At 39.7% G+C, this 24,362-nt stretch overlaps 1 protein-coding gene across 4 annotated transcripts in view; it reads left to right on the top strand.

Moving 5' to 3' along the window:
- LOC140205780 (divergent protein kinase domain 1A-like) overlaps positions 1-24,362 on the top strand; it is a 60,209-nt gene that overhangs the window by 12,143 nt on the left and 23,704 nt on the right. Inside the window, exons 1-3 of one of the 4 annotated variants that reach the window (XM_072273444.1) lie at positions 11,640-11,706; positions 12,345-12,419; positions 17,491-17,625. The exons of 1 other annotated variant lie outside the window; for it this stretch is intronic. In XM_072273444.1, the coding sequence (XP_072129545.1) occupies positions 12,369-12,419; positions 17,491-17,625 (186 nt within the window). In that variant the 5' untranslated portion in view covers positions 11,640-11,706; positions 12,345-12,368. Of the gene's footprint in view, positions 1-11,639; positions 11,707-12,344; positions 12,420-17,490; positions 17,626-24,362 lie in introns of those variants that run through there. 2 more of the 4 variants (XM_072273442.1, XM_072273443.1) reach the window with 2 other exon arrangements.

The raw sequence follows: 24,362 nt of genomic DNA, 5'->3' as shown, positions 1-24,362 counted from the left end.
GCTGGCTCCATTGTTGTTTATCATCTACATCAGCGATCTAGGTAATTAGTAAATGGATTAGTGAATTTGTGGATGACACCAAGATTGGAGGCACAGAGGACAGCGAGGAAGGCTGTCAAAGCTTGCAGAAGAATCTGGACCAGCTGGAAAAATGGGCTGAAAAAATGGTAGATAGAATTTAATGCAGACCAGTGTGAGGTATTGCACTTTGGGAAGATAAACCAGGGTAGGACTTGCACGGTGAACGGTAGGGCATTGAGTGTAGCAGGACACAAGGATCTGGGAATCATCATTATCATCATCAGGTGCCGTGCCCAGTTTGAGCTTTGACTGCCATGGCCCACACACTCCTGCTTCGGGTCAAGTGGATCAACTCATTGATATTCATTTCCAGTTCTCTGGCTGCTGTCTCCATCATCATTTGTCTTTGTCATCCTCTTGCTTTCTTCCCTTCAATCTTTCCCATAATTACTGTGCACTCTAACTCCTCTTTCCTAATCACATGTCCAATGAAGTTACGTTGCCTTTTCATGATCTCATACATTATTTCTCTTTTTGTGCTTGCTCTTTTCATGACATCCTCATTAGATATTTGTTTCATCCATGATATTCTTTGCATCCTCCTCAAAAACCACATCTCTGTTGTTTCAATTCATTTCCTCATGTTACTAGATATTGTCCAACATCCTGAGCCATATAACATAACTGGATAAACATAACATTTCAGTACTCTGAGGTGGGTTGTCACGCCTAGTTTAGTATTGGTCAGTATACTCTTCGTTCTCGTAAAGGTGTCTTTTGCCATCCCTATTCTTGTTTTGATGCCTATGTTGCACCTGCCATCTGATGTCACCCAACTTCCTAAGTAGCAAAAGTTCTGTACTTGTTTTATGTCTTCCCCGTTTATTCTCAGCCTGCAGATAGGATTCTCCTTTTTGGGCATCACCATGCATTCTGTCATTTTCCAATTGATAGATAGACCCATTTTTGCACTTTCTTCAACAACTATATCAATTAAGTTTTGTAGTTCTTCCTCCGTACTTGCAATTAACACAGTGTCATCCACATATCTGAAATTATTGATGTTTTCACCACCAACTTTGATTCCCAAGATGTCTCTTATTTTTTGTAATATTGTTTCACTGTACACATTAAATAAATCAGGGGAGAAAACACACCCTTGTTTAACGCCTCTCTTGATTTTTGTAAACTGACTCACTTCTCCATCTATTCTTACAGCGGCAGTTTGTTCCCAGTACAGATTTCTGATTAAGCAGATGTCTTTCGAATCTAGATCTAGAGTTTCCTGTAATATTTCAAATGACTTATTGTGTTTCACTTTATCAAATGCTTTTGTGTAGTCAATAAAACAAACAAATCTTTTTGTTCTTGAATAGCTCGTTCTGATAGTATCCTTAACGTCAATATTGCCTTTCTTGTGCCTTTGTCTTTCACAAAACCACATTGTTCTTTACCTATTTCAGCTTGTATCTTACAGCTCTTGTCATTAAAATTCTCAGAAGTATCTTAGTGATATGACTCATTAAACTTATGGTCCTAAGTAATTCACATTCTATTGCTCCAGGTTTCTTAGGAAGAGTGATAAATACTGATTTTTTTTCATCTCTTCTGGTATTATTCCAGTCTCATAAATGTTATTGATTAAATCAGTAAGTTTTTCAATTCCATAATCTTCAAGGGCGATAATTTGTTCTATTACTAATTCATCAGGCCCTGCTGCCTGTCCTTTCTTCATTTTATTTATTGCATTACGAACTTCAGATTTTAAAATACTTGGACCTTCAATGTTTTTCTTCATTTCTGGTTTTTCGCCTCGATCGTCTTCAAACAATTCCTGAATATACTCAGTCCACCTGTTCATAATCTCATCTTTTTCCATGATAATGGTACCATCCTTTGCTTTCAAACATCCACCTGAAGAACAGAGGAGCTTTTTACCAGTGATATTCTTGATTTGTTGATGTAACTTTTTTGGATCAGTAATAGGGATTCTTTCTATTTGCTCACATTCCTGGTTTAACCATTCTTCTTGGCTTTTTGACATAAGCTTTTAACTTTTTAATCTAAGGATTTATATTCTATAGGATTTGCTTTCTTCCGTCTCCTTTCTTCCATTAGATTTTTGATTTCATCTGTCATCCATTTATTCTTTGTGCTTTTTTCTTTTTTAGGAATCACTGACTTTGCTGATTCTACCAAGTCATCTTTTAGAGAGTTAAACTTCATTTCTACATGATTGCTATCATCTTCAACAGATCTTATTTCTAGACTTTGAAATCTATTCCTTACTTCAATTGTAAATTTTTGTCTTAAGTTTTCTTCTTTAATTAATTGCAAGTAGTCAAGGGATTGTTCAGGTTTTTGCTGCTTTAGTTTTTTAAGTTTTACTTTTACATGACATGTTACTGGGTTATGGTCACTATTATAGTCTGCACCTGGATATGTTTTGCATTGAGTCACTGAGTTTCTAAATCTTTGGTTTATAGTAATAAAGTCAATTTGATTTCTAGTGTTATCACCTGGACTTTCCCAGGTCCACAAGCATCTTGGATGGTTTTTAAAGTAGGTATTCATAATGACCTGATTATTCATCTTGCACCATTCTACCCATTTCTCACCTCTCTCATTTCTTTCCCCTAGTCCAAATTTTCCTGTGGGTATTTCCATCAGCACCTTGTCCTACTTTAGCATTTAGATCTCCCATGACAATAACAATATCTCAAGATTTGCATCCATTCTTTGCTTGTTCAAGCTCTTCATAGAATTTATCTTTATCCTCATTTGTTTCATCTGTTGTTGGTGCATATACCTGTATAATTGCTAAATCAAATGGTTGTCCTCTGAATCTAACAAGGAGCACTATTTCTGATATTGCCCAACGTCCTAAAACACTTTTGTTTTCATCCATAAGAATTCCTACTCCATTAGTATGGGCTGTTTCACAAGAATAAATTAATGTTTTATTTCTATTCTGACATGTTCCAGCACCTATCCAACGAACTTCGCTAATTCCCGTGATGTTAAACTTTAGTCCTTCCATTTCATTTATCACATTGTCCAATCTTCCTGCTTGATACTGTATAGGGTTCTTACATTCCAAGTGGCAATAATTTTCTTTTGTGTTACTTGAATTTTATGAGCAGTAGCTTGATCACGGTCAGGGATCCCTTGCTGCCCAGAATCAACCCTACCGAGCGAAGCATCTTCAGAATTGTCTTGAAGATTCTCTTGACGCTGTTGTTGTGTGTTACATTTTGAGAGTTTGACCAGGTTTTCTTAGCAAATAGATTCTAGGAAACCTAGTATCTAGCAACGGTGGTTTGCTATTGCCTTCTGTTGGACGAACCAAAGAAATCGCCATTTCTCTTTCAAAATGTTCATCCACCTGTACTATAGCCATTGACATTTGAGGTCCTAGCTCACCCGCCTTCTCCATCTTAAGTTCAGTTACTGAACCTGCGGGATTTGCTGTTGGCCTTCGCTCGTATCCTGAGCAGGAACCCTTGCAGGTGCTACCGTTCTGGGTTAGAGCAGCCCTGGGAGCAATGAATGACTAAGGGGTAACTCCACTTTCCCCAAAGCTCTGAAAGTCCCCAGTCAGAGCCTCATCACCGGTCGCAGTTTAGAGTCATACCTAGGACTCTATCTGGGAATACAGATCCATAATTCCTTGAAAGTGAAGTTACAAGTAGATAGGGTCATAAAGAGTCTTTGGCACGTTAGCTTTCATAAATCAAAGTATTAGTATAGGAGTTCTGATGTTATGTTGAAGTTGTAGATGATGTTGGTGAGGCCTAATTTGGAGTATTGTGTGTAGTCCTGGTCACTTGACTCCAGGAAAGATATCAATAAGATTGAAAGCATGCAGAGAAAATTGACAAGGATGTCGCCAGTTCTTGAGAACTTGAATTATAGAGAAAGATTGAAAAGGTTAGGATTTCATTCCTTTGAATGTAGAAGACTGAGGGAAGATGTGATAGAAGTAGACAAAATTATTAGGGGTATAGATGAGGTAAATAAAAGCAGGCTTTTTCCACTGGGGTTAGCTGAGACTAGAGCTGCATGTCATGGGTGAAGGGTGAAGTGTTTAAGGGATTGTGTAGGGAGTGTGTGGAACGAAATGCCAAAGGAAGTGGCGCATGGGGGTTCAACTTCAATATTTAAGAGAAATTTGGATAGGTAGGTGGATGGAAGGAGTATGAGGGGCTGTGATCCTGATGCAGGCTGATGGGATGAGTCAGATTAATAGTTCAGCAAGGACCAGGTGAGCCAAAGGGCCTGTTTCTGTGTTGTAGTGTTCTCTGACTCCTTAACTGTGTGTCCACGACTTTGTGTGGTTACGGGCAGAGGAGTTACCATACCAAGCTCTTGTGCATCAGGATGGAATGCTTTCTATGGTGTACATTGATTTTAATTACATGTGGGGGGAAAAAATCGGTAGGTGTCAACGAGGAATTACCAATTTTCTTTAGCCTCAAGGAAGTAAAGATGTTGGTGAGCTTTCTTGGATTGTAAATTCTTCCCTTTAAGACACTTGCTGAGCTCTCTTCTAAACTGTATAGTTAAATCTGCTTCTGACCACAATTCTGACCACAAAATAAATTCACATGTAACTGGCAAGCAAATATGACCTTATATTCTTTGTTCTATAGTTCTTCACCCCTCTACCAGTGGGAAAACATTTTTCTATTCCATATGAACTTCCATCAGATCTCCTCTTGATGTAATAACAACAGCCACAGTTTATCCACTAGGTTAATATTCTTTATCTCTGGAATCACGTTTATAAATCTTCTGTACTCTCCCTAAAGCCTTCACACCTCTCCTAGAGAGTGGCACCCAGAAGTGAATACCATCCGTCTGATTGCAGTTAAACCAGTATTTTGTGAAAATTCATTATGACTGACTGGCTCTTGTATATTATCAAAGTACATGCTGTATATGTCACCATGTACAACCCTGAGATGCATTTTCTGCGGGCATAATTAGCAAATCTATAGAATAGTAACTATAACAGGATCAATGAAAGACCAAGTAGAGTGCAGAAGGCAAAAAACTGTGCAGATGCAAATATAAATAAATAGCAATAAATAGTGAGAATGAAATAATAAGCTAAAGAGTCCTTAAAGTGAGATCATTGATTGTGGGAACATCTCAATGGATGGGCGACTGAGTGTAACTATCCCCTTTGGTTTAAGAGCCTGGTGGTTGAGGAGTAGTAACTGTTCTTGAACCTTGTGGTGCAAGTTCTGAGGCTCTTGTACCTTCTACCTGATGGCAACAGGAAGTAAAAAGCATGGCCTGTGTCATAAGGATCTCTGAATGCTGCTTTCCTATGACAGCATTTCATGTAGATAGGCCGGCTGGTGGTGCAATGGCATCAGTGCTGGACTCCAGAGCGAAAGCTCCTGAGTTCAAATCCAAGTCGGGCCACCCCCGAGCATGCTTTCCATCCATGCTGAGTTGAGCGTCGAGCTAGCCACTCGGCCTTGTAAAAAAAAAAGGGTCGAGTCAGGAACTGTGATATCATGACCTGGTTAATCCGAAAGGAGACCAATCCTGACAGCATGCGCCAGACAAGAATGGTGACTATCTGGTGCGACACACCAAAAAAAACATTTAATGTAGATGTGCTCAGTGGTTGTTGAGAGGGCTTTACACGTGATGTACTGGGCCGAATCCACTACCTTTTGTAGGATTTTCCATTCAAAGGCATTGGTGTTTCTATACCAGGCTGTGATGCAGCCAGTCAATACTACTCATCTTTAGAAGTTTGCTAAAGTTTTTGATGTCATGCCAAATCTCTGCAGACTTGGATAGTCCTTTTACTACTTTTACTCCTGTTGCTACTTGGGAACAGTCAGCATGGCTTTGTGGAAAGGAGATCATGACTTACAAACTTGATTGAGCTTTTGAGGAGGTGACAAAGATTATTCAGGGTAGGGCTGTGAATGTTGTGTATATATATAGATTTCAGTAAAGCTTTTGACAAGCTCCATCATGGTAAACTGGTCCAGGAGATTACAATGCATGGAAACTTGGTAGATTGGACTTCAATTAGCTTGTCCATAGAAAACACAGGGTGCTGGTGGAGGAGAGTTATTCTAACTGGAGATTTGTGACCAGAGGTGTTACACGAGAACCAGCTTTGGGAGCCTGTGATTTGTATATAAATGACTTGTAGGCTGATTAGTGAGTTTGTAGATGATACAAACATTAGCAGGGTTGTGGATAGTGAGGAAAGTTGTCAAAACAATCAGTAGGTTATTGACCAGTTGGAAATATGAGCAGAGAAGTAGCAGATGGAGTTTAATCCAGACAAGTATGAGTTGTTGCACTTTGTGAGGTCAGATATAAGAGGAATGTATTTAATAAATAGCAGGACCCTTTAGAGAGTCCGTAGAATGCAAGTTCATAGCTCCTCAAGTAGATCAGATCAGAATCAGGTTTATCATCACTGTCTTTATGATGTGAAATTCACTTTGCTGGAGCAGTATGGTGCAAAACAAAAAAATACTTTTAGTTACAAAAGTAAATGGTGTTAAAGAGGCATAATAAGGTAGCATTTATGGATAGCCCAAAAATCTGATGGTGAAAATGTTCCTAAAACATTGAGTATGGGTTTTCAGGCTCCTGTACATCTTACCTGATGGTAGTAATCTGAAGAGGGCATAAATTTGGCATAGTTTCCTTCATCATTTGGACTGCTGAGTACAAGTTAGAATGTCATTTTGTTGTTGTATATGTCACGTGTCCAGCAACAATGAATATATAATTCAGTCAAGTTTTATAAACAAACATACACATTTATTAAACTCTACTCAACAATAGTGAAAAGTATTCAAACGACCAACTTAACTGGAAGTTAACTGCTATACGGCAACTCTGGAACAGTTCTTAAAGTGGTAAATTCGAACACAGTCTTAAAATGGTAAATTCGAAAGTCCGAGTGATTTACACAGTCAATAAGGAGAGACTTCTCTGGAAACGGATTTCTTTGAAGATGTGACATTACTGCTGATTCTGTCCAAAGGATTCACGATGAAGGAAATACAACGGCTTAAAGGAACTGATCTTTTCCCTGGCGAATGAATACTGCACAATCCTTCCTGATCTTACAGGGATTATCCCAGATGCAGGCCACTATTTCTGAATGAAGATTCAATAAGGTCAATCCTGTATTAAACCGCCGAACGACACCAACTTTACTCAATCCTTCAGGTTCCCGTACTTTAGTAAGGTCTTCACTCTCCAATACTAGACTTACAGTAGAAAGTAAAACTCCACTTTAAAACGAAACTGTGTCGTGAGACAAATACACAGCATAACAGAGTAACTGACAAATTAAACAATGAATCAACTGAGTAACAACAGGGATTTCCCATTATATACCTGTTGGGAACATGTCATCACGTGACCTCACACTGGCGGGAAAATTACATCACCCCACCATCACAAAACCATTACATCATGCTCACAAGATACTCAATTACATCATGGTCATAAGACAGTCACAAGATACCCACAAGGTATGTAACATATAAAACTTTGGTTAGGCTAAGTCAGTCAGAAAAGCTTTGGGTTCAGATTCCACCCCAAAGACTCAGCACAATGATTTGCTGAAGTCCAGTATGGCCAGAATACTTCTGGATGAAGTTTTAAAGCCTGAGGCCCCATTTGGTTTCTAGATGACAAGATCCTTAGTTGTTGAAGAAGAGCTATGGCTTTGACCCCATTGTGCTAGTCAGTGTTTATCCTTTCATCAACATCACCAAGAAACGGAATATCTGGTAATTGCCACCTACCTTTTGTGGGAATTTGCTATGCTTACCTGTGGTAAACCATGTATATATGTTGTAACTGGGTTACCTGTCTGGACACGCCCCTCTGCTGACTGCTCCTGTGGCTCCTCCCACAGACCCCTGAATAAAGGCGATTGTGCCACTGCTCCTCCCTCAGTCCAGGACAGACCACAGCATGGACGTTGGTCCATTTTACTGTTAGTAAAAGCCTTTCAGTATTTACTCTACTTCCAGTCTTTTGGAGTAATTGATAGTGCCATCATTACCATTAGAACAATATTTCAAAAGTAATATTTCAGAAGCAATTTATGATACGTGGTCATGAAAAGCAGTATGTAAATGCAGTTCTGACCTTTTTGGACCATAGTAGCAATATGTCTATTGAAGCTTTGGTACAGTCTGTGGAAAGTATGCATGTAACCACATGTGATTTACTGAGCTGATGCATCTCAAGTAAGAATTGTGTAATCATAATTCTCTAACCCCAAATCATCACTAAGTTATAGCAACTGGCTAAAGGTCTGTTCTGCATTCCATCTAACTCTGGCTGTCGTTTCAGGCATTGTGAAACACATCCTTAGTTTTAGAATTTTCTGTTCTGCTTGGGCAGTGGGAGGTTTCAGAAATGGAAATTGCATATTTTTAGATGCTGTATCTTTCACAGATCTTGAGTAACTTGTAAATTTAATTACTAGTATCAAACCTACAAACGTGGGACTCAACTTTTCTTTACATAGTTGAATATTGTTGCCAGGACAACCATAGTAGTACAATTGGTGGAACTGATGTTTAAGGCCCTGTATGAAACATCGTCTTTCACAGAATAGCCGACCCTCATTTCTGCAGTCTTGATTCATCTAAAAATGATGTGCCATTAATTTATCTCCTGTGGATAAAATAACTTTAAAGACACAGCTTTATTAAATGTTGGAAATGGGCAATGGTCATTTTACAGTTGGGTAAATGGCAGTATGCAATAAAAATCCATGATTTTCATTGTTATGCTTCCCTGGAAACCCTAATCCAAACCACCATCTCATAGTTTACCCAGATGCCTGGGAATAAAATTGGCAGAAAAAAATAGCGTGTATCCTTTTAGTGATTTTTTTTTTCTTCTTTCTGAAGTATTTACTGATTTATTTTTGGGTTATGCATAGGTTCCACTTAATTTGGTCAAAGTATCAAGAGGTCAGCATCAATCAAAAACGTTGTTACTTTTTGCTTTTCATTTTGACTGCTTTATCTTCCCATTGAAGAGTGATCTGTAATAGTCAACTGCTACCAATAAAATCTTCAATTTCTGTTCATTATAGAAAATAAAATGACAACAGACCAGTGCAAAAGTGAAATTATACATAACTGTAATCATTAACATTAATTTTAAAAGGGGGGGGTTACATCATTTAGAAGCTCTGCTTATGTACAGTGTTCCCTATTTTATAATCTAACATTGATTACTCTTTAAAGAATTGTTTAGCTGTAAAGTGCATTGAGGCTGTTGGCATACAGTGCCTCTAACCATTCTTTAAATACATTATTTCATATTCCATCAATAATGTGGATATCATTCATTAAATATTTACATTAGCTCCCATTACTCCAGTGGAGGCATCAGAGCCTATCTTTTTCAGTGTAATTTCTCCAACAAATTAGATGTAGAAAGTCACTTTTTTTAAAGAAAGGTTTTTGCGGAGGAGAAGGAAACCTAGAAAATGGCTTTACTCTCTTTCTCTCTCAACGAGCAATATGCTTAACAAAATAGATTAGGTGAAACTTGAGCATAAAATGGCTCAGTGTCCTACAGTGACTTCTGCAGTTACCATAGTAGCAATTCCTTTGGGAATGTGTGCAAGCTAGTAAAGCATGTAACAATTTGCGCTGTATTCTGGAAATATGATTGTCCAAATTGTTACAGACAAACTGTTTAAAATTCCAAGAAATTCTCTTTTGGGGAAGGATCATTTTATTAATTTGGGTTGCTACCCAGCTAAGAATCTATGGTCTTCAGTGTGTTTTGTAAGAGAAAGTAAGATGATGTCCTGGTGTGATTGGCTGGATGTTCTCATTTCAAAGCAATGTAGTACTCTAGACCTGAAACATTAAATCTCCTGTCTTCTTCTGGAGTTGTTGCATGATGAGTGTTTGCATCTGTTTATAATGAATTTCAATGTATATCAAAACTGAGCAGAAATTTAACCATTAACATTCCTCTTGCTTTAAAAGCAATAAAAAGGGAGCTCAAGTGGTCTTGATGCCCAAGTACTCTTTTGATATTGGACTTATTAGCCACTTTCAACATTTGAGGGCAAGAGAGATTCTGTGGAATAGTTAACTGAGAAACTGCCAAGAAAGAATGTGTAGGTGATTATCTTAACTCAACAACTCCACATACATTTACTAAGTACTTCTAGTCACTATATCATTGAATGGTCACTGGCTTCAAGAATGAGTAATTATCTGTGGCCACTGGGAAAAAAATGATGCAAGGAAAATGGGTGATCTGGAATGTAGGACTGTGATGTTTCAAGATTATCCATCACTAATCAAGATAGCAGTGAGAAAAGCCACAAATAAATACTTAAGGGAATTTGTGCACAAATTGGCTGTTCTATTTACTCATGAATTAATCTGTTTTTTAAATACTGACTAATTGGCCATGAAATTCTAACCCCATTGGATATTATGATCTTGCTTGCAAAGCCTGATCCAATTTGGTCAGAAAGTTTACTGATTTACATTGACACACTGTGGAATTTAGAATGTTAATCATACCACAGAGAATTATAGGAGCCATGTTAGGAATCATGAGAATTCATGATTTATGACCTCAAAGGGCATGAAGGAATATTGTACCCAAAATATGGAAGATTATGTTTCCAGTGCAAAGGTCATAAAAATGTGGACTACTGGAAAGAAATTATCTGACATGCGGTGACAGCTGTACATACAGTCATGCATTATTGTTGGAGAACCAAAGAAACATCTTGAATTGATTTAGTTAATTTCTCCCTGGCAATTATACTGGTCCCAGAAGATTGTCCCTGGTGTCAATGATATCAGTAAACCTATTTGTCTTCTATAATTTTAGATGGGTTTCATTTGCCTGATCTGTTTACACTGATTATGAAACGTGCTTTGGACCCATATCTGGTAATCATTCTGGTACCCATTCTCCCATTCTCTGGCAACAGAATTGACTCGTGGCAACTGATTAATGCTTTGGTAATCCTGACTGATTCCTATAGTTTTCCAATCATGTGCTTGGATAAATGACTAATCCTGCATTATTGTAAAGATTCGATTAATTTTGCTGATGGCATCTGATTTTTTTCTCTCTCTTCCCCCCCCCCCCCCCAAGGGTAGCAACATTAAACCTAGTTTTATGCCTTGGATACTTTAATACAGGTACTTTCAGATGTATCTCTCTTCTAAGACTTAGAAATTTTTGAGTGAGAGTAGATGGATTCTGAATTAGGCCTGTCTCTTTTGCTCTCCCCATAACCAAAATTACCTGGTACATGTGTGTGAAATCACAGTCTCTGGATCCTGGAGAAGTCCAGTGAAGCATCAAACTTTCAAATAGTGTAATTCTGAGGTTGGTGCAGTCCTGCCCTTCCCCATTTAGAAAGACTGACAGAAGGCTAAACTTGGGATGAAGCTCTTGTCTTCTGTCAAAGGTGTTGGAATTTAACACTATGAAAATGTCTCTGATATGTGGATCCTGGGAATAGAAAATTATTGCAGCAGATTTGCATAAGTTCAGCACTTGTTTCAATGTGAAAGGCTGAATGCTGTGTTTGCAATTCCCTTCAGGAACACTGGTCATGGTCTACAAGATACAGCCAATTCCTTCCCATTAGAACTAAAGTTAGACAGATTCAAGGTGAGAATTATATTTGGTATACATTGGTAATTGACCTAGCATTGAAATTCCTTATTAAGTAAATCTAGCATGGCTTGAAGTGTTTCTGGAATGAATCTCTCTAAACCTGATAATGAGTCTCACTACTTCTTCCCTAACAGTAAAGCAAACAATTATAATTTTACTGCTGGCCCCCTCTAGTCTATTTGAGTATTTGTTTTGAATTGATGTTCAGGAATGGTAAATCAAAGATAGTTGCATAATAGATAAAATTTTAACAGTGATGGGGAAAAAGTTGTTCAGGGGTGGCATTCAGATTTTTTCTGCTATTTGCAATTGATGTGAAGCTGGTTTTCAAATCATGATGTGTCAATAAAATTTAATTATAGCAGCAGCACTCCCCCCCCCCCCCCCACAAAACAATTGTTCAGGTAATGGAAATACATGTTTCCAAATTCATAAATTAGTAAACAAATACAGAATAAAATTCACTCTCTCAAAATTTGTGTGGAAAATGAAAAGTAAATAAATACTTTTCATTTCTGGAACAGGTTATGAGCACCAAATACTGCTCATTCCTTGAAAAGTATGATGAGTGCTTGAATTGGACCTCAAAAGAGCTGCTTCATATGGTAACATTGACATTCCATTTCCTACAGCAAACTGTCTGGTTTCGCTACCTGATGTGCCAATATATTCCAGTACTCAATATGACAAAAGTAAAGCAATTTTGTGTAAGTATTGGCTTTTTGTTGTGATTCTTCTTGGAGTTGGGACTTGCTGAAAAAGTGTCCCGCTTAGTGCCACATGTTTGGGTCCGCATATGATATGATTACAGATTACTGTGCTGCTCTTGTTATCTTGTTACCTGAAAAAGTAAAACTCTTTTTGGATCTACAGGTGTTAGCCATGTGTGTTTGTCATAGCAAATAGGCATCTGTTAGTCTCGTGAGAGCATGGATTTGCGCCTTGGAAGGTTTCCAGGTCACAGGCCTGGGCAAGGTTGAGTGGAAGACAGACAGTTGCCCATGCTGCAAGTCTCCCCTCTCCATGCCACCACTATTGTTCAAGGGAAGGGCACTAGGGCCAATACAGCTTGGCACTGGTGTCGTCGCAGAGCAATGTGTGGTTAAGTGCCTTGCTCGAGGACACAACACGCTGCCTCAGCTGAGGCGCCAACTAGCTCAGATCACTAGACTGTTACGTGCCCTGTAATGGGTTATAGAACCAGCAGAAATGGAAAACAGTTGGAGTCTGATATTGCTATTAACTACTTCCAGTTTATTAGTAACTACGCAATACAGTAATATAAAATCAGATAAATCAAACAGGTTAACAGAACTTTTGCATATACGGGTGTGTGAATATGGAACCCAAACTTCTTCAGACTTAAGTGGTAAGAGATACAGTCTTACGATGGAATGTAAGATAGTTCAGTTCAATGCTCAGGTTAATTAATGAGAGAGATTTGTAATACAAAAGGTGAACGTTGTGAGAAGGCAATTACGTCGATATTCCACAACAGCAAAACAAAATAACAATAGTAGTAGGTTTTATCTCCAAACTTGTTCCACTCCACACACGAAGTATCACTGACAGTGATCTTCAACAAATATCCTTTCAACACAAGTGATACCACACCCGAATTCAGCTACAGGTCATCTCAAAGTGGTGGCCACAGGATACTCAAACAGAATCCACGTATGGGTTATCACCAACAGTAGCTTATCACTGAGGTAACGTCTTCCAATGATAAAACTACCAACTCAGGCAAGGATTGTCACACACAGATAGTTTCCACACAAGGTTACCCCAAACACACAACTGTGATAGCCACTTATCCAGTTCCACGACATACGAAATAACTCCAACTGCGATTTGCCACAGGGGCACCTTTCTTCAGTGAACTACCACACCCAAACAAGGGTAACACACAAGTGGTATTCACAAAAGTACTCCCCTCACCAGAGAACCCGCTCCTGTAGATTAACTACGTGACAGTCACACCTTCATATTCGAATGGAACTCAAACTCACCCTCACAGGCTACTTAGAGAGAGAGTCCAAACAGTGATCTCTTTGTCACTAGGTTTCTTCTGTTTCAAACTTTTCTCTCCTCTCTTCTCTTCATTTAAAGTCACCGAATGTGACCACAAAAAGGAGACCATCTTCTGTGGTGAGGTTATCAACCCAGGCAAGGGTTGAACACACTGATAACTTCCCACCAGTCATCCCTTTTCCACACTGTGAGAGCCACTGATCGATCCTCCAAAAACCCACCCTTCTGTGGGCACAACAAAGCTCATCCAGTGTCCAAAACCATGTGTGTCTGTGTCTCTACCAGCTGACCTAGTATTTATCTCAGCATGCTGAACACCAGCTGTCCATCAATTAACACTGCCCTCGGTCACCATGACGACCCACGAGCTGCTTGTTGCTCTCTCTCCCTTTCCGTGGCAACCCAAAAGCTGACAGTAGTAGTCAGTGTCCTTGTAAAAGTGTAAACATGAGCTGAAAGGCAGACTCCGCCCCTCTCTCAGCAGAAATCCAGGAGTTAGTCTCAGTTCGCTCTTGTGCCCTAAAGTGACAGTGCATAGCAAAAAGGAACCCTAGGGGTACATAACAAGACTGATGCCTTAACCACTTGGCCACGTGCCAACACCATAGCAAATAACTGCCTATCTAATATGATTAATAGCTTCAAATTTTAGTTTTTCATTTGCAGGAGCTGGTCACGACTGGTAATGTGAGTTTTTATTATCAAAGACTGAGCCAGCTTCAGTCACTGGACTTTCTGGTGAAAGTATTCCCACAACATTGCTGATAAGGATTCCAACAGCAATGAAAGAGTAGAGATTTATTTCCCAGGCAGAATAGAAATCTATAAATTGTGGTTTATACTTGGGTCCATGCTGCTCATAATCTTAATGCCAAAGTTTACTTTGAAGTACAGGCAGGGTACCCTTGGCAAGTAAACTGGTTTGTTATAATAACGTGTAGCAAGGTACAGTGGAAAAATTTTGTTTTGCATGTCATCCATTGAGATCATTTCATTATAGCAGTGTTTTGAGGTATTACAAGGGAAAAACAATGACAGAAAGCACTATCGTGTTGGTTGCTGAGAAAGTGCCATCCTGGCAACCAATAAGATGCAAGGCCATAATGAGCCAGATTGTGAGGTCAAGAGTCCATCTTATTGTATTACTGGACTACTCAATAGTCTTGTAACAGCAGGATAGAAGCTGTCCTTGAGCCTGGTGGTATGTGCTTCATGCTTTTGTATCTTCTGTGCCATGGCTGGGTGGGATATTTGATTATATTGGCTGCTTTACTGATGCATCAAGAATTATAGGAGACATTGGGATTTGTTGCATATACTGTGAACGGCATATTGTGTTCTAAGGGAATAACTTCACTCAGGGGAGTTACAATTGATGCTGAGTTTAAATATTGTAACTAGCAGTGTACCAAATGCTTAAGGGTTGCAGTAATTAACATAATAGGGAGAATTGAATAAAAATATAGCTTGTGGTATATTTGGATTTTCAAAAGGCTTTTGACAAGGTCCCACACAGGAGATTAGTGTGCAAACTTAAAGCACACAGTATTGGGGGTAAGGTATTGATGTGGATGGAGAATTGGTTAGCAGACAGGAAGCAAAGAGTGGGAATAAACGGGACCTTTTCAGAATGGCAGGCAGTGACTAGTGGGGTACCGCAAGGCTCAGTGCTGGGACCCCAGTTGTTTACAATATATATTAATGACTTGGATGAGGGAATTAAATGCAGCATCTCCAAGTTTGCGGATGACACGAGGCTGGGTGGCAGTGTTAGCTGTGAGGAGGATGCTAAGAGGATGCAGAGTGACTTGGATAGGTTGGGTGAGTGGGCAAATTCATGGCAGATGCAATTTAATGTGGATAAATGTGAAGTTATCCAGTTTGGTGACAAAAATAGGAAAACAGATTATTATCTGAATGGTGGCCGATTAGGAAAAGGGGAGGTGCAACGAGACCTGGGTGTCATTATACACCAGTCATTGAAAGTGGGCATGCAGGTACAGCAGGTGGTGAAAAAGGCGAATGGTATGCTGGCATTTATAGCGAGAGGATTCGAGTACAGGAGCAGGGAGGTACTACTGCAGTTGTACAAGGCCTTGGTGAGACCACACCAGGGGTATTGTGTGCAGTCTTGGTCCCCTAATCTGAGGAAAGACATCCTTGCCATAGAGGGAGTACAAAGAAGCTTCACCAGATTGATTCCTGGGATGGCAGGACTTTCATATGAAGAAAGACTGGATGAACTGGGCTTGTACTTGTTGGAATTTAGAAGATTGAGGGGGGATCTGATTGAAATGTATAAAATCCTAAAGGGATTGGACAGGCTAGATGCAGGAAGATTGTTCCCGATGTTGGGGAAGTCCAGAACAAGGGGTCACAGTTTGAGGATAAAGGGGATGCCTTTTAGGACCGAGATTAGGAAAAACTTCTTCACATAGAGAGTGGTGAATCTGTGGAATTCTCTGCCACAGGAAACAGTTGAGGCCAGTTCATTGGCTGTATTTAAGAGGGAATTAGATATGGCCCTTGTGGCTACGGGGATCAGGGGGTATGGAGGGAAGGCTGGGGCGGGGTTCTGAGTTGGATGATCAGCCATGATCATAATAAATGGCGGTGCAGGCTCGAAGGGCCGAATGGCCTACTCCTGCACCTATTTTCTATGTTTCTATGTTTCTATGTTTCATGAGCAGCTGAGTAATTGAAGTCTTGACTAATAAACAAGTTCTGGAATGCAGCAAGTGCAGAAAGTTGGTTATGGTTGTGTCAGTCAAAAGGTAGCCATTCAAAATCCTCCCAGTTTCCAACATCAGGTCCAGAGTTGTTCAAAGTACAGTCAGATTCTAACCTTGCTGACTTACTCTGTTTTTGCACAGGACAACTTTGCAAACTTCCCATGCAGACTAAGGGTGACTACAATAAATGGTTGCTTTTAACTAAGTGATTGCTATACCTCAGTTGATGTTTGAGTCTTGTTCTTGGCCATCCTGAGTGTTTTCCATTGGAACAACACTAATGAAATTACTGTTTTATAATGTTAGAACAGTCTTTGGTGTCCTCTGGTTTTTGTCACCTCTGATAAGAGGAAATATCTATTTTGTAAAGACATGGTTAAGTTTCCAGTGCCCGCTCTGGTTAGTCCAGGTATCTAGCACTTGAGAGCACTGTGGTCACCGTTGTGCACAATAGACTAACAAATTTGGTGCTAAATATTGGGTCTTGATCTTCAAATAGTCTTTGGCACAATCAATCAATTGCAATACTGACACTTTAAAGGTGATATGGAATGCATCAGAAATTGGTCATTCCTTTTAGTCTATGGTGGTGTTTGTCTTCTCTGTACTAATCCCCTCCCTTGTGTTCATTATTTTGCCCATCACCCTTTAATCACTTGACTTCATCACAAATGTTAGCATTGAATCTGCCTTACTCACTAACTTTGATACCTTTGCAGGCAGCTTCACAATTATTTCTAAGGTCTCTTGTACCTTCGTGCTAAAACATTTGAGTGTAGTGTTATGCTTGCATTTGTTCACTGCAGATCATAGTTAACTTGTTGGGCAGAAGGGCCTGTTTTACTGCTGCATAACTCTGACTTAACTATTGCTATAAGCTTGTTCCTTTTTGCTCTAAAACCATTATATTCTTGTAATTCTGTAATGCTTTTCAAATAGAAATGTCGATATATTTGGGATAGACAAGATTCACTGCAGATAACAGTAGTGAAAAGTATTCTTTCTGTGCTCACAGGCCCGCTTGCCATGTGTACGTGTCAAGTATCTCTTCTTCTCGTGGCTTGCAGTGTTTGTTGGGAGCTGGGTGGTGTACGTACAATATTCCACTTACACAGAACTGTGCCGAGCTCACGATTGCAAGAAAATAATTGTGAGTATTAGTATTTCTGTTCTGGTTATTAAGATGTGTGATAATTTAGTGAATTATTAAAGCTAAAAAGTAAAGTAATTTTAGTGCTTTTCTGTGGTCTTACCCTGCATGTAATAAATTTAATGATTCTTCATACGGACACTTTGCTTAGTAAAATGATTTTAGAGAAGTGGTATCTTTGAAAAGTGTGCAGCTGATGCAATTGTCATGTTGGCTGTCATTGTGAAATGCAAGACAAGTTCCTGTCTTTTACATGACAATTTTCTTGCCTTGGCATACAGCTGTTTGCTCGGAGCAATGCTAACCATCCAGTATGGGAATTGCAAGGCATCTGACCGCAAGACCCAACAAAGGATTGTGAGGACTGCTGAGAAGATCATCCGGGTCTCTCTTGCACCCATCCAAGATGATTATCAGGAATGCTACCTATGCAGGGTCCTTACCATTGTCAAGGATCCCTCTCATCCATCTCACAAACACTTTGACTCTTATCATCAGACAGGAGGTAACATACCGTAAGGACAAGGACAGCTTACCCACCCCCTCCCCAGGTCACGAAACTACTGAACTCCCTGACACTACCCAGGTCTCATCACGTATAAAATGGCAGTAGCATCATGCTGTTTACTTTTTAACTTGTGCCGTGAATGCACCTTACACGAAATTTCAATATTCTGCAATATATTTTATTTGGTTATTTGAGGTAATTTTACTGTATGTATTGTGTATGAGTTGTATGTACTGTGTTGTGCATCTTAGTCCAGAGGAAGTTTGTTTCATTGGTGGTACACATTTTGATTTGTAACTCCAAAACATAAATAAGACCATAAGAAATAGGAGCAGAATTAGGCCATTTGACCCATTGAGTCTGCTGCACCATTTCATCATGGCTGATCCATTTTTCCCTTTGGTCCCAATCTCCTGCTTCCACCCTCCCCCCCTCCCCGCACGCCCCACCACACTTATCACTCATGCCCTGACCAATCAAGAATCTATCAACCTCTGCCTTAAATATACATAAAGATTTACATAAAGAGAAGGAAGGAACAGGGTACTGATTGTGGATGATCAGCCATAATCACAGTGAATGGACAGAGTGGATGTGGCAACATTGTTTCCCATATTGGGGAAGTCTAGTACGAGAGGGCATGACTTAAGGATTGAAGGGCGTTCATTCAAGACAGAGATGGGAAGAAATTTTTTTAGCCAGAGGGTGGTGAATCTATGGAATTTGTTGCCACATGCGGCAGTGGAGGCCAAGTCACTGTGTATATTTAAGGCAGAGATTGATAGGTATCTGAGTAGGCAGGGCATCAAAGGTTACAGTGAGAAGGCGGGGGAGTGGAACTAAATGGGAGAGTGGATCAGCTCATGATAAAATGGCAGAGCAGACTTGATGGGCCAAATGGCTGACTTCCGCTCCTTTGTCTTATGAATGGTGGTGCTGACTCGAAGGGCCAAATGGCCTACTCCTGCACCTATTATCTATTTGGCCTCCACAGTTGCCTATGGCAATGAATTCCACAGATTCACCACTCTCTGGCTAAAGAATTCTCCCTCATCTCCATTCTAAAAGGACGCCCCTTTATGCTGAGGCTGTGTCCTCTGGCCCTAGACTCTCCCACCGTAGGAAACATCCTCTCCACCTTTATTCTATGAAGGCCTTCACCATTCAGTAGGTTTCAATGAGGTCACCTTTCATTCTTCTGAATTCCAGTGAGTAGAGCTCCAGAGCCATCAGACACTCTTCATATTGACAAGCTGTTTAATCCTGGAATCATTTTTGTGAACTTGCTTTAAACCTTGTCTAGTTTCAGCACATTCTTTCTAAGATGATGGGCCTAAACTTGCTCACAATACTTTCAGCTGAGGCCTGACCAGTGCTTTAAAAGTCTCAACATGACATCCTTGCTTTTATACTCTAGTCCTGTTGAAATGAATGCTATCATTGCATTTGCCTTTCACACCAAAATCTCAACCTGCAAACTAGCTTTTAGAGAATCCTGCACAAGGACTCCCAAGTCCCTTTGCAACCTCAGTTTTTTTGTTTTTTCTCTCCATTTAGAAAATAGTCAACCTTTTTCATTTCTTCCTGTCAAAGTGCATGACCATACATTTCCCAACACTGTATTCCATCTGCCACTTTTTTGCCCATTCTCCTAATCTGTCCATGTGTTTTTTAGCTTTTCTGCTTCCTCAACACCACCTGCCCCTCCACCAATCTTTATATTGTCTGCAAACTTTGCAACAAAACATCATCCAAATCATTGACATGTAATGTAATATCTAATTGAAATAAAAACATGAAGCTGGAAGTAATAACTGCATTTTTACTTTAAGCGAGGTGATGGCATGATGAGATATGCCATTCGCTTAACTTTTTCTCCTTTTGGAAAGCCACTTCACATTGCATTATCTATTGCCATTTCTTCCCTATTAGTAGAAGTATGTTTATGGGTGGAGCAAAGTAGACAGGTTTGGCAGAAACCAGTTATATTAATTGACAAATGCTAAAAAAGACTGCAACTGTGACACATCCTTTGACCTTTGCTTTCTGTTGACTCTGTTGCAGGGGATGTGGCATGCAAATGGTAGATGTATCTCCAATCAAGTTGTAGTTGACTTAGCCACCCATGGCCCCCACAATACTGGCCTTTCAGTTTTTACCACATACAAGCTCAAAGTGGCTTGTTAGTTATTTTACTCCATTGTTATGAATGTTGTTCCCACAGGAGTTACATTTATATTTGTAGGCTTCAGTTCAGTTTCTTTGAAATGCCATTTACTCATTTTGTAGAATGACTGAAACAGCCAAACCAGTGTCCAATTCCATTTGAATTCTTTTGCTGTTCATTTCTGGTGTAAGCCAAATTGCATATCCTTTGTTAGTTTTCACATTATAAATCTCAAGGCTACTCAATCCTGTGTCACTATCATAATGAGTTATTTCATCAACAACATTCAAATGAGTGCTGTTTCTGAAACTGCAACTTGATTTTTTTTTCTTTTTCTCTTCCCTGTGCAGTCCTCTTATTTTTGTTTGCCCAACATGCTCTTTTTTGTCCTACTTTGCATTTCCCACCTTGGTCTGGTGTGTGTGAGCCCCTGCCACAACAGTAACACAATTTATTCAGCCAGGCAGGTTTCTGTTTAAATTTTGCAATTTCATTTACGCTCACTTTCATTCCTGACTACAACTCAATTGCATTTATGTTTGCTGTTTCCATTGATACAGCAATTTCAACTGCTCTTTTAAATGTGAATTGTGCTTCATTTAAGAGCTGCTTTTTTTGAAATGCTTTCTTGTAAGATTCCCCAAGCTAAACAATCTCTCAGTGCATTATTAAGCCATTACTGAACTGACAGTGTTCATGCAACTCCTTCAATTCAGCTCGTACGCTGAAATGGACTCCCCTTCCTTTTGATTCCACTTGTGAAACCTAAATCATTCTGCAATCAATAATGGTTTTGGTTCTAAATGTTCCTGCATTAGTTTCATGATATTAGTAAAACTCATATCAGCTGGTTTGGTTGGAGCAGTTAAACTTCTAAGCAAACCGTGCACTCAGTAAAATTGGCACTTTTTGTTTTCTCCAGTCCTGCTGAAATGTATTAGCCTGAAATGCCAACTGTACTTTTTTTTTCATTGATACTACCTGGCCTACTGAGTTCCTCCTGCATTTTGTGTGTGTTACTCACTCTTCATTGGCTATTTAATTTGCTTCAAAATATTGCTCAATTTGCTCAGTATACAATATCCAGTTATCCTTTGAGCAATCGAATGAGTCTACCTTTCCTATATAGCCAACCTTTCTGCTTTATTTTTTAAAGTTATGATTATTATACTTGGTACTCACTGTTTATAAACCTGTGAATTCATCAGTTTTCTGGCTTTTTTTTAAAACTCAAAGATCTTTCTCCCCTTACGAAGGGTAAAAAAAAAACTGCTGCAATTTTTTAAAAAATTGCTGTGCTTTTTTAAAAAAAACTCTTAACATCTTGCCGTGCTTCAACAGGTAGCCATTCATGTACTTTTACACACAAAATGTAATGAGTCATTGAAGCAAACAAATGCATAATCCAACAATATTTACAATATTATTCAAATATTACTGAAATTTTAAATACACAACATGTATATGGCTGAATGACAATAAACTTGAACTTAACACATAGATCTAAAAGATCCTCAAAGTGAGGATATCCTTGTAAATAATGTACCAATGTAAATATAAACTTTAATACTTTGAACAACAAAAATCACATAAGAATTGGATATACTGCTGCTCCAGAATATAAGTCCATAAGACATAGGAGCAGAATTAGGCCACCTGGCCCATCGAGTCTTCTCCACCATTCAACCACGGCTGATCCTTTTTTTTTCTATCTCCTCCTTAACCCCAGTTCCCGGCCTTCTCCCTGTAACCTTTGATGCCATGTTTAATCAAGAATCTATCAATCTCTGCCTTAAATACACCCAATGACCTGGTCTCCACAGCTACATGTGGCAACAAATTCCACAAATTCACCATCCTTTGGCTAAAGAAATTTCTCCACATCTCTGTTTTGAAAGGGTGCCCCTCTATTCTGAGGCTGTGCCCTCTTGTTCTAGACTCTCCCACCATGGGAAACATCCTTTCCATACCTACTCTTTCTAGGCCTTTTAACATTCAAAAGGTTTCAATGAAATCCTCCTTCATCCTTCTGAATTCCAGGTAGTACAGGCCCAGAACCATCAAACATTCCTCGTACGATAACCCTTTCATTCCTGAATCATCCTTGTGAGCCTCCTCTGGACCCTCTCCAATGCCAGCACATCTTTTCTAAGATGAGGGGCCCAAAACTGTTCACAATACTCAAGATAAGGTCTCACCAGTGCCTTATAAAGCCTCAGCATCATAGCCTTGCTCTTGTATTCTAGACCTCTTGAAATGGCATTTGCCTTCCTCACCGCCAACTCAACCTTCAAGTTAACCTTCAGGGTGTTCTACACAAGGGCTCCCAAGTCCCTCTGCATCTCAGATTCCTGGATTTTCTCCCCATTTAGAAAATAGTCCGCACATTTATTTCTACTAGCGAAGTTCATGGCTATATATTTTCTAACATTGTATTTCATTTGCCACTTTTCTTGCCCATTCTCCTAATCTGTCTGAGTCCTTCTGCATCCTACTTGTTTCCTCAACACTACCTGCCCCTTTACCAATCTTCGTATCATCTGCAAACTTGGCAATAAAGCTATCTATTCAGTCATCTAAATCATTTATATACAGCATAAAAAGAAGTGGTCCCAATACTGAACCCTGCGGAACATCACTAGTCACTGGCAGCCAACCAGAAAAGGACCCTTTTATTCCCACTCACTGGGAATATGGTTGATACCTTAAGCAAATGGGCTCTACTCTGAGGTTTGAAGAATAAGCAAAGATGTAATTGAAACGTAGAACTTTGTTACAGGGCTTAATGGATTGCATGCAGTGTAATGTTACACTGTGATAGGATACCCTTGACACCATGATGGGTTAACTACTCAGAAATGAGCTGAAAAGAAATTTCCTCATCAGTTGTAAATGCAGCTTTGGATTTTTCTACCCATTCACTGAGTATTTAAAAACGTACAAATTCGAAGCAGAATTAGGCCACTGCTATGTGCACAAAGGCAAGCCAGCATTGCGATGACTGACCTGATTGTTAACTCTGCGTTGCTATCTACTTGAGTTAATGCATCCCCTTGGCCACACACACCTGAATGGCAGAACAGGCACGAGGAGGCAAATAAACTTCTACTGCAACTGGAAACATGAAAAGCAGGACAAAGGTAAAACACTCAGGCCTTTGGACCCAATCCACCATCCAACTTAACCTGGCTGCTCACCAACTGATTGTTTTTGGAATAAGAAATGTGCAGTATTTTACCAGTTTCTTGAATTTAATTCTGTAGTGGTAAACTCCACAGGTTCACCATCCGCTGGATGAAGGAATTCCTATTGATCTCAGCTCCAAGTAAAATATTCCATGCCCTGAGGCAGTGACACCTGGTTCTGAACTCTCCTACTATCAGAGGCATCTCTCTCCATCTAATATGTACAGTCTTGTATTGGAAGTCCTTTTGCACTGACAATTGTCTCATCCGATGAATTATTAGCCTTGTGAATTTCTTTTGGACTGCCTCCAATAGCATATCCTTGCTTAAATAAAGCAATCAAAACAGATGCAAGTCCAGATGTATCCTCACTAACATTTTATACTGTGGTAACTCGTCTATTCTTCTGCTCCTCTGCAATAAAGACAAAAATGCCATTTACCGTCTTAACTCTCTGGCTATCCATCGATGATGAATCCTTTCAGTCAGTTAGTGGGGTTTAGGATACCCCACTCCTCAGAAAGGAACTGCGTGTGCATAAATGGATTTAGGTGAGTAGGGGGTTGCACAGGTCCAGACCCAGCCTCTCAACATCCCCTCCTGGATCCAGCAGCATGGTGGGGTCCAAGACGGCTGGGGGAAGTTCTGTTGCAGTGAATGGCCAGACCAAGCTTCGATGCAAGGGATGCTTTTTCCACGCTTCATGGCACGTGTTTGCTAGATGGCCGTTGACCCTACGAGAGGGTTCATCCACCCTTTGACAGGTCTTGTTTTTCATCCTGCAGGGTATCTAGCCACCCTCCTCACCAGGCAAGCCTGGTGGGGGAGCCGGTTTAGTCGCCGACCATCCAACCATGCCACAGATAGTACTGGGTTA

Source organism: Mobula birostris, chromosome 12 (genome assembly GCF_030028105.1).
Source record: "Mobula birostris isolate sMobBir1 chromosome 12, sMobBir1.hap1, whole genome shotgun sequence".
Taxonomy (NCBI): Eukaryota; Metazoa; Chordata; class Chondrichthyes; order Myliobatiformes; family Myliobatidae; genus Mobula; species Mobula birostris.
Note: the sequence above shows the minus strand (reverse complement) of the source record. Positions and strands in the feature narration are given on the sequence as shown.